The sequence below is a fragment of the Corythoichthys intestinalis genome, chromosome 6 (assembly GCF_030265065.1).
Source record: "Corythoichthys intestinalis isolate RoL2023-P3 chromosome 6, ASM3026506v1, whole genome shotgun sequence".
NCBI lineage: Eukaryota > Metazoa > Chordata > Actinopteri > Syngnathiformes > Syngnathidae > Corythoichthys > Corythoichthys intestinalis.
Window position 1 is genome coordinate 23624134 of NC_080400.1, and position 11471 is coordinate 23635604.

The 11471-nt window shown below is 38.2% G+C and overlaps 1 protein-coding gene across 1 annotated transcript; it reads left to right on the forward strand.

Moving 5' to 3' along the window:
• The first annotated feature begins 3661 nt into the window (after positions 1–3661).
• ap2s1 (adaptor related protein complex 2 subunit sigma 1) lies at positions 3662–11138 on the forward strand. The gene is made up of 5 exons (XM_057839966.1): positions 3662–3811; positions 4148–4297; positions 4663–4776; positions 8666–8725; positions 9558–11138. Exons 1-5 carry the CDS (start codon positions 3809–3811, stop codon positions 9657–9659), a joined length of 429 nt encoding a protein of 142 aa, XP_057695949.1. The 5' UTR covers positions 3662–3808; the 3' UTR covers positions 9660–11138.
• The last annotated feature ends 333 nt before the right edge of the window (positions 11139–11471 follow it).

The window sequence follows — 11471 nt, forward strand, 5'->3', positions numbered from 1 at the left end:
TGATGTCAATAATTACACAAAGCTCATGCGTGCTGAAACCCATAAAATCAGTCGCACCCAAGCGCCAGCAGAGGGCGAAATAACACAAAAAAACACAAGTAACAAGTAGACATTACACTGTGCTGTCATTTTAATCTGTTTGAGCGGGGCATGTGCGTTAAATACGTCAAATATTTTAACGTGATTAATTTTAAAAATTATTTAATGCCCGTTAAAGTGATAATTTTGACTGCCCAAATGTAAACTAAAGTGCAATCACATTCGTAAATGAATGGCTTCTGGTTTTTGAAATGTAAATAAACCAATCTATTGTGATGAAACAACAAAATTGCAATAACTGCATTAATCATCAAAGTGTAGTCTAACTGTAACTGTAGTCTTGAAACAAATCTGAATAAGGAAAAACATTGCAATAAAATAATGCAAACTGGTTAAATTTGAGATTAGCTGAGATCTGTCATGACAGAATATCGCTTCAAAGATATCTGGCGCCATCTAGCATCGCGAATGGGAAGACTAGCTGAGATTTGTCATGACAGAACATCACTTCAATGATATCTGGCGCCATCTTGCGTCGTGAATGGGTATAATGTCTAGACCGCGAATATAAGACGACCTCCTCTTTTTCACTCTTATCTCAATGCAAAAAAAACCGTCTTTTATTCGGGCCAATACGTTTTTTATTTATTCATTCAACTTTGGCTCCGCATACAAGAGCCAAGGTGCTGGAGCCTATCCCAGCTAATTATGGGCAGTAGGTGGGGTACACACAGGGCAATTTTTTAATATTTATGAACTGACTCTTTCATGCACAAATTATGACTTTTTTCAAGTCTTAATTGTTTTTATGACATTCATATGGGACAGGTGTCGCCCGCATGTATCTTGCGAATAATTTGAGTAAGTGGATTTTAAAAATTAATGGAGGAATTTTCTCCTCCTCGAGGAATTGTTAATTTTGCCAACTCTAAGCATGACGTTTTGCTGGGACTACTTTTAATGCGGCACAACGCTCTGACGTCACGTGCGTACAGGAAAAAGAGAGAGGCGGCTGTTACATTTGATTTAAACCGCGCATGAATATAGAGGTAACGATGAAGAAGCCGATGAAAGCGAAGAGAAAGACACCAAGAAAAAATGGAACATGTCAAAAGTCCATCCATCCATCATTTTCCGCTTGCTTCTGGGTCGGGTCGCGGGGGCAGCAGCTTTAACAGGGAAGCTCATCTGCAGCCATGATATATATATATACTAGTCCTTCTAAAAAAATTAGCATATTGTGATCAAGTTCATTATTTTCTGTATTTTACTGATAAACATTAGACTTTCATATATTTTAGATTCATTATACACAACTAAAGTACAGTAGTTCAAGCCTTTTATTGTTTTAATATTGATGATTTTGGCATAAAAAGTCAAGAAAAAACAAATATATATATTATGTATATACACACACACAACCCTATAGTTTTTTTTTTTTTTTTTTGATAAAATGAAAAAATTAAATGTATTAAAATTAAGGTATTGTAATAGTAAATAAAAATAATTTCGTTAAAAATAAAAAATAAAAAAAAACGGTATCGGTAATAGAAATTTGTACAACTAATAATAATAATATAATAACAAAAATAAAACGTCACAAAAAACTGGACGTTTAGCGCTGTCAATAGCAGCCAAGCAATGAATTAAAGTGTCCTATAAAGGGTTTAATATTCATTCATTTTCCATGCTGCTTTTTCCTCACAAGCTGGAGCCTATCCCAGCTAACTACGGGCAGAAGGCAGGGGACACCCTGAACCAGTTGCCAGCCAATCACAGGAGCACAAGGAGACATACAACCATTCACGCACACATTCATACCTACGGGCAATTTAGAGTGTTGAATTAGCCTACCATGCATGTTTTTGGGATGTTCTCCCCGTAACCACTCAGCCACCGTGCCGCATAGGGTTTTATATATAAAAATGTTTTGTAGTGGTAGCACTACCTATAACACCAGTTATAATATTAATAATTTTATTAATAAATTTTACATGGCTGACCAGATTAAGTTAGAATTTTAATGACATGATTAACAGCCTTAGATTGTACAAACCAAGGAAAAGAAGAAGAATAGAAGATATTGTATTTTACTGTACTGTACTTTAAGTACTTTATGAAATTAATAAGGAAAATAATGATATATTAATGTGTACACATTTTATATGTTGCACAATGTGCAGCAAACAGGGAAAATCACTGAAGTCACCAGGGAGTCAAGACCCAAATAAAAAAAGAGTGCTATAGAAATTGGATAGTGATCTAAACTTTACTTTAACAAAAAAAAAAAAAAAAAGTATCGGCTTATCAGCTTAAGAGTTTGATGCAGTGCAGTTCAACAGATGCTGAAGAGTCAAACAATTTAATTAGAGTCGTCATTGGACTCCATGTACTGTATCTGGACTGAGGATGAACCCAATGGAATAGCCCCACTAATTTAAAATATACACATTTTTGTTCACCACTATAGACCAACATTAAATATACAGCAAGGCTGTGCTCAAAGTGCAGTGACCTTTGTTTGAACAAACACAAAAACAGAAGGCCAATCACAGCGGACATTGTGTCGCTCTCAAGCAATATTTGTATGACCCGGGGCACACAAAACTAGATTAACAGGGGTCAAAGTTTCTGCTAAAATAATCTGCCTCTGTTTTTCATCCATTTTGTTTTTCTTTCTGTCTTGGCTTTTGACTTAACACAATAATCACTATTAGTTTAAATTACGAAAAATATTAAAACACAGATGGTCAAATACCTATGTTAGCCTTGCCATTGTATGCTTCCCTCCCTGTTTTACCCCCATCTCTTTCTCTGGCTTTGCAGCTGAAATAGTTTTTGGTCTCAAGAGCCAGCACATTCCTCCACTCAAACGTTGTGCAATCCCTGACAGTCCCGGTTCCTCCACCCCGACTAAATCCAATAACTGCTCAGCAAAGAACGCTGTCCAAACTCCCAGGCCAATTGTGCTGCGGTGAACTGGATGCCCAACCAGACTATTGAGCAATTCAAGCTTTACTATAGCCACGTGATGCGTTAAGTACATATATTGTTCATAGTTGTTGTTGTTATTATTTTGGACATTGTTCAACTGTTTTATTCTTGAAGTGCTCTGCAAAATTGGGTTGGTATATTTAAATGTGCAATTTCCACTATGTCAATCTGAATTATGACACACGTAAACTACATCTAAAGTTTATACGTGGTTTGTATTCAAAACGCTTTTTAAAAACACAAGTTTAAAAAAAAATAGAAAAAGATGTGTCTACTCATGTGATAAAGGATATACAGAACTACTTCGAAAAGTTTCCTCAAAATGTTGGTGTATTTCTGAAATTTAACTTAAAAGGTGATTTTGACCTAATAAATAAATGAATAACATGCAAATCAATATAACTCTGGCAAAATAAAATTTGTTGGATTTTTTTTTTTTTTTTCGATTTTCAAATCTTTCGGGTAGTACAGTATATAAAAATCAACATTAGATTAAAAAAACAAAACCGTCTACTCATGTGATGAAGGAAAGGCTTTACTGAGGAATGCTGGATAACGTAGTTTATAAGCAATAACAAATCCTTTCAAATCTACCCATAAAAACTACATCTCCCAACATGCAACACGAGCTAATCGTGTACCACACTTCCTGTTAGCTTATAAAAGATAGTGAGCGAGTCGGCAGCATTACACATGTATTTGAGCAAACGCGCTGCTTAATTTTCCACAAACGTGCCTTTCTGGAGTTAGTAAGGTCCAACAATAGGAAACGAACATGGTAAATATATGGTATATTAACGCAAATACGTTTTTATATCTTGGGTTGCTGATCACGGCTAACATGCTAACCGATTTACATAGCGCTTTGGGTAAATCGCTATTATTAAAGACGCGTAATCTTCAAACATGGCAATTGAACCATTAGAACGTAAACAATTTGAAATAAACTCTTGATCATGGGTGTTACGGATCTGCTAGTCTATGCTTTTATATGAAATACCTGGGTGTGCACGTTTGAATGACATCGGTTGCGATGTGTCACAGCAGAAATGTCTGACTACATCATTAAGAGTTTTGTCCATCCCATGTGATATAGTTTTACATTATATTCCAGATCCGCTTCATTCTGATCCAGAACCGAGCTGGCAAGACACGACTTGCCAAATGGTACATGCAATTCGACGATGATGAAAAGCAAAAGTTGATCGAAGAGGTACATGCAGTTGTGACTGTCAGAGATGCCAAGCACACTAACTTTGTAGAGGTAAGGAGGTTGTTCCTATCTTACAGTCAGTTTTGTAACTAGCAAGCAACAACTCACTGCTGGGAATTTAAGGCTGTTAAATCATAAACCAAACATTTTAAACAACAAATAACTATTCTTTGTTGCGACTAGAAAATATTTCTGAACAAACTCACCTTTTTACACCGTTTTTGTTTCAGATGATACCAGGGTTTAAGTCAAAGCAGAGGGATAAATTAACTGTTCCAAATACTTGTTATTGTTAGAACAAAACCCTTCAGGGTTCTGCCTGAAAGAAAATAAATCATCTTTATTTACAGAGTGTCTTTATCTATAAAATGCAGCTCAGACTGCTTCACATCAAAATAAAATCGTTGTTTCCACAGTTCCGAAACTTCAAGATCATCTACCGACGCTATGCTGGACTCTACTTCTGCATTTGTGTTGACGTGACTGATAATAACCTGGCATATCTCGAAGGAATTCACAACTTTGTAGAGGTAAGACACACGCAGCACAATGTTATACACAGTAGAACTACTCTGTAAGTCAAGTATGATGATTTAGTTTTTATGCCCTGATTGTGTTCTGGAATGTCTGTTAATGATTATCATTACCATTCCCTTGGCTGCAGCACCTCTTAACATTCTTGTGGGAGGTACATTCTTGATAAATGTATTTTAGTATTGAAACATGCACTTAAGGAGATTTATAACAATATCAAGTATCTTCCCCTAAAACAAAACGAAAAACAGGACTGACGTATGACTGCAGCATTGTGCTAGCTCACCTACACACATCTAGACTACTAGAAAGTACAAAGAACCTAGCACAGGATACGATTTAACATTTGAAATTGTCTGATCACCGTTGCAGATCACAATTTGCTTGACAGTATAAAATCACAAGTATAGTTCAGATAGGGTTGCCACCTTTCAGAAATAAGAAATATGGGATGCCCCCTTCACGCCCAAAGCTGTACAGGCAGAGAAAAAAGGACATCCCAAAACTCCTAAAATGCATAGACATGTATCTATTCATTTATATTCCGTATTAGTTCAATACGGAACGCAACATTTAATTCCGAATTTCGGATCGTTCCTTATTTTAAGGGACAGGTGGCAACCCTAAGTTCAGAGTGCCTTCATGCTAGCACCACAACTGGTTCAAATGCTATGCTAATGTTTTGTTCAGTTCTTAATATCTTAAGAGACCACTGAAGTGAATCAAGGCCAGATACAGAGCTCTAAAACTAAAAGGCAGGCTATTATGCTGTATTATGATCCATAATAGCCTGTGTAGATTGAAACCAAAACGCTAATGTTTCTCTTTAAACCAAATGTCCATGTAGTCAAACATACAGCAATCTCTGCCTCTTTCCTTTGCTACATTACAGTTTCAAAACGTCAAACCGTCTCATCTCGAACTATCACTTCTATTTGACATTATTGAGTTCATCGTGATTCTAAAAAAATATGCTGTGCATTTGGAGGGTGGAGTGCACTGTCATGTTTTATCTGCGTAGTAAAGATTTTGAGGAATTGTGGGAATGGCAGTTGAGTTGAATGTTCTACAGACTAGGTATGTGCCGGTATGAGATTCTGACGGTATCATAACCTTAAGCAAAAAATATCACGGTTTCATGGTGTTGCAATTGCAGCTCTAAATAGTGTTTTGAGATTTCTGGGATTTAAAAAAAACAAACAAAAAAAAAACTTCTCTCCATTAAACAGGATTTTTAGTTTTCTAAACAACATACAAGTAAATTGGAATATAAGTATAATTTTAAAATAAAATAAATTTTAAAAAATGAAATATTCTAAATTAAAAGAAATTGGCATGCTAATTAGCCACGTTATCTGCCTCATTAAAAAGCTTACGTTACAGTATATTTTACCACTGCTAGACACACTACACACTAAAGATGCACAATAATATTGGTTACCGATAATTATTGGCCAATAATGGCAATTAAGACGTTGCACAGATAATACAGATTTTTAAAAGTTCCACCGATAATTTAATCAGATAATTATATACTTGATTTACCCTCCAAATGTGCGCAACCGAAGCAGTTTTGTCCACTTCTGCACCGCTGCTTCCTCAACCCCTCCTCTCTCTGAAGCCCCTGAGGGAGGAGGGGTTGGAGTATGGTTTCATAGAGGAGGTGGTGTTACACAACAGGGTTGAGGCGATATCATGGCAGTTCTGTCATTAGTGTGGGTTGATTTTTTTTTTTTTTTTTTTTTTTTTTCCCCGTGTGTGAAACAAACGACGCTCTCACCATCTGCAAAACATGCACTGCAGAAGTTCCACGAGGTGGAAAGAAAGCGTCCTCATTCAACATCACTAACCCAATCAGCCATTTAAAACTGCATCACAAAGATTTTTGGAACGAATACGAGCCTGCTGCTAGCGCGAATGCTAAACTATACACACATAAACTAAGCTATGCCACGGGGCTTGTGACGATGGAGAGATGCTGCGGCCTTCCCGGAGTTGAGTTGTTTGGGAATGCAGCCCAAAGCGGGTTGTAAACTCCATCTAAGGCTAAACACCCGCATGAGACCGATAGTCGACAAGTAGCAATCTTCAGACGGAGCCCGCCGCTCTGGCTGGTCCGGCAGGCCGCCGCGGCGGGCAGGTGGGCCAAGCCCGTTGCCCCAGCAGCGGGACATCCGACGAACACCCCGGTTTCTCGAACGTTCCCCCACAGCGTGCGGGACGCGAGGCACGCACCTCCGTCGGGAGCAAAGCCAGGCCCCAAATACGCCGCAGAGAGCCTGATATCCGGTACGAACGTAGCTGCCACTGCCACTCATCTCCGGTTAAACTCATTGAGCACCACTGCCAGACAGAGGCCTGGCACGGGTGCAAATTTGGCGGCCAGACGGACTGAAGGGTACAGGCGGGAGGAGATTCCGGGCGAGAGACGTCTTTTTACCGAAGTGACCCGAGAGCCCAAGCCCCGGATAAAAAAATAATGCAGTTTATAGGACCACCAATCTTCGTGAAAAACATGCCGATCAAATCAGTTTCACCACGGACATTTGGACAAGTGATGTCAAGTAAGCATGCCTATCAAGACGGCACAGTGGTTAGATGATAATTTCAACATGCACCAAACCACACTCACAAAGAAGTCAGCCAGTCAGTAATGCATTCAGTACGCTGTAAATTTATGACATCTTAATCAGACCATTCTTCTTAAATCCAGTCCAATAATTTTCCCCATCTTGTTTTGAGTGTTAAAGACTAGTTAACAGATGAATGCGCCAGATTATTCCACTTACTTGAAGTAAATATTGCCATTTGTTCTTAAGCCCATACATCTAAAAAAAACTGGTCGTTTTTCACCTAAATCAAGAAAAAAATCCTTTTTAAATGTTTTGAACTATAGCTATTCTTGAGTAAAGAACATTTCTGAGAAGTTCTTTATCATTAAGTATAATTTATTGCTTAAAGCTGTTAAGATTATTTTCAGCAAGCTATTTTTCTTCAAGAAATTTGAGTGAAATATACTTGAAGCACTGGCAGATAATTTGACTTATTTCCAATAGATTTACACTGAAAACAAGGAATTTAACCAGTTTTAAGGAGGTGTATTTTTGCAGTGTAGTGATGTTATATGTTAGGAATGGCTTACTTTTAAAAGCATTTTTGTGCAACTTGGGTATTTACTCTGTGAGTGTTGCCAAAGGTTTACCATTACACAATGTCAATCTGTCTTTATCTAGATGTTGGAATTTACTACTTGTTCACATTTAATGTTGAAATAAAAAGAGCAATTATATTTTTGCACAGTAATATTTTCTCCTGTGTATACTTTAAAATTTGACATAAATCTTTTAATAGAACGAGGAGGAAAATCTTATCGGTATCGGTTGAAAAATTTATTATCGTGCATCACTATTACACACGCTGGAGTTAACTCTTGTAGCTAGTGGGAAACATTCATGACAGCGTTTACTAACCTTTAATTTTGTATAAATGCGAAATCATATTGGAGATATTGCCTTCTCTGGTTGCCACACACCGCAAACACGTTTTACATGTCGGCTGGCCCACCTAAGCCGCGGCTGTCTGTAACTTTCCTGTACCCGAAGTATTCCTATGCCAGCGACTTCTTTTTGTTCGAAGGGTGAAAAAGTTCAGGTGTTTCATGTCTCTAGCCGACACTGAGCAACAGCTTAAGGCGGGGGGGAGCCCTGCATTTTTGGGACATAAAAAATAGCTAATACTGTAGGGACGGTATGACATTAGCGGTTTTGAAACCTTGACGTTTTCATACCACGGTATACCTTGAAATTGGGAACCGGCACATGCCTACTACAGACTGCTGAAAACCTATTCCTAAACACACCTAAATATGTATTTTCTAAACCCTAGGTGCTCAATGAGTACTTCCACAACGTTTGCGAACTGGATCTCGTCTTCAACTTCTACAAGGTAAACGCTTCGACAAAGCTGTGAACAAGGCACAAAGACATGTTTTTCTCCCGAATGTAATTAAAACCTGTGGCAGTTCCATGTAAGGTCAAGGCGAGAATGCTTAGCAACAAACAACTCCCCAGCTGCTGCTTTTGCTAATTACTTTGTCTGAAACACTTACTCCCACGTACAAATTAACACTTGCCATGTTATTCTTTAAAACTGGGCTAATAGATGTGGAAGAATAACTGAGTAACTAAGTCCTTGTTTTGGTTTTTTTTTTTTTTTTTTTTCCTTTCATAGACTAACACAATGTATTTACATTATAACAGTCAACAAAAACAATTCTGGATGCTTAGGAGTATTTGGAAAGGCACTTTTCCAGGTTAGCTTTTTTTTAAAGCTGTGACGTTTATCTCAAAACGTCCAAGTTCTTTTGACTCACCTGCTAATTTACATATTCTAAATTGGCTATAATTCTGTATTCATTGTGAAAATTACTGAATCAGTGCTGATTATCTAGTTTTTTTGTTTTTTTTCAAATTGATTGTGGTACCCTACAACGTGTAAAACAAGTTTAAGACTGTCCAAATACTTCAAGAGTTGACTGTGTGTGAGGTCATTCTGCGGTTATTTTAAAATCTGACGACTTGACAAGTTTTCATTTGGTGAGGCATTATTCCAGGAAGTTTTGTCTTTCCACGAATAGGGAAAGCGATAATGTCACGTCCTCTTTCAGCCCGCGGTTTGTGGTAGTCGTTGACTATTTTTGTTCAACAGTTTTCCTCGCGGCTGATCTAATGTATTTCAGAAAACGCTTAGCTTTCAACCACGCCATGTCTCCCACTAGGTGTATACGGTGGTGGACGAGATGTTCCTCGCTGGGGAGATCAGGGAGACCAGTCAGACAAAGGTCCTTAAGCAGCTCCTCATGCTCCAGTCGCTCGAGTAGACAAGACATCTTCTTCACTTCTCTTCCTTCGATGAAGGGAGGGGAGTTCCTAGACCTTGAAATTCTTTGTGATATTTTGGATGTGTCTCACTGCTTGTAAACCCCCCAATATGAAATTGCAAGAAGTGAAGTGATTCGTCTCTTCCAATCACTAGACAACGATGTGTTCACATCCAGCTCTCCCCAATTAACCTTCATCTCAGAGCACTACTGTCATGAACAAGCACCGTCATAATCAGTGCGCTCAGCACTTGAAATGGATTTTTAAAACATGCCACTGGGGTCATATCATACTTATAAAGGGCATTTGACATGTGGATCACCATTAACTTTAATTAAGAGGCCCTTCACGGGCTCCAATCATAGACTGTTAAAAAAAAAAAACTGGACAAACCCTTTGTGACGTCACTCAGAGCGTCAGCAGTCTAAGATGATGCCAGTGTAAAAAAAAAATAAATAAATAAAAGGCAATGGCATTTGCCTTTAACAACAAATTCCTTAGAACATTCTTAAGCATAAATTATAGTTTATAGAAATTGCTCCGTTTTGAAGCAGGCCTCCAGTGGCAATCTCCGGTGCTGCAGGGTTTTATAACACTTCCGGGGACTCGTTTTCCCAAACCAGAGGTTGCTCCAATGAGCATCATCTGGTCGAATGTGTCATGATAACCTGTCGTGCCACAAAATGGCTGCCTCAGTACAATGACATTTCAATGTAGTTTTCGCCTCTGTATGACGTGGTGCTTGTTTGTCACACAATTTGTGAAGCAGTACTGTTGCGTGTAGTATGGTTCGTGCGTGTAAATGTATCTTAAGATAGTTATGTTGCCTATCAAATGAAGCATTCATTCCAGAGCACACAAAATGTGTGCCTCAATCAGTATTTACTCCTTAAGTGTCAGTTACTTATTGGCTTTATTAAAGCAACTTTGCTTGGAAACAAACCAACCATTAACTAATATTCAACATGTTCCAAGATGGTTTCTAATGTTTTTGTTTTTGTTGAATGATTCACTTCTTATGTAATATTCCCTTTGTGTCCATTTGAGTTTTTTTTTTTAAACATCTTCCAGTCCTTTACAGGATATGTAAATAAAAATATGAGAACAATTTTAGCCCCGAATTGTCCTTTTTAACTGTTAATAAAATACATTTAACCCTGTATTGGACACTTAACTCGAAGGCTGCCATTGATGGTGCGAAACATCCAATCTTTTTTTGGCTGGGTGAGACTGGCAGCTAATGGCACCCAAAGGAAGGATGAGCATTCACAGCCAGTCATCCCAGTTTAAAATAATTGGACGTTTGTTGTCAATGACGGGCATTGGTTTAAATACTGTTCAAAAGAATAAAAAGACATCAACTTTCAGGTGCCATGGTGGAAGCTATAACCAGTGTACACAGGCATGAAAATCTCCCGCCTTTCGGCGAAATTCGCCGTTTTGAAGTCGAGGGTGACCTACGTGAATTGTGTAGATCCAACGAGAAAATCTTAAAGGGGGGGGGGGTTTCAGATTTTATGTCAGACGCTTGGTATGCAAGCGGGGAAAGCGGCACGAAGCCAAAAAAAAGCGCACCAGAGTGGCCAAAACATTATTTCAACGAAACAAAGGAGGGTAGACTTGTGTCCTGTCTCATCAATGCCAAGCTTGGCTGCTTGTCGGCCGTGAATGAACACCTAAAGCGCCGTTACCCAGTTGTAATTTTGGAAGACGAGAGTAGAAAATTACAACCTGGCAGATTGTAAATCCATCTAACTAACAAACTACATGTTTTATTAAGTTGCTAAGCCTGTCGCGATATGCAATGAGTC

Bases quoted from the DNA above. Each gene is read 5' to 3' on its own strand.
- ap2s1 (XM_057839966.1), top strand. The intron at 4,298-4,662 runs GTAAGGAGGTTG...TTGTTTCCACAG, and splicing joins AGCACACTAACTTTGTAGAG to TTCCGAAACTTCAAGATCAT. The intron at 4,777-8,665 runs GTAAGACACACG...TCTAAACCCTAG, and splicing joins GAATTCACAACTTTGTAGAG to GTGCTCAATGAGTACTTCCA.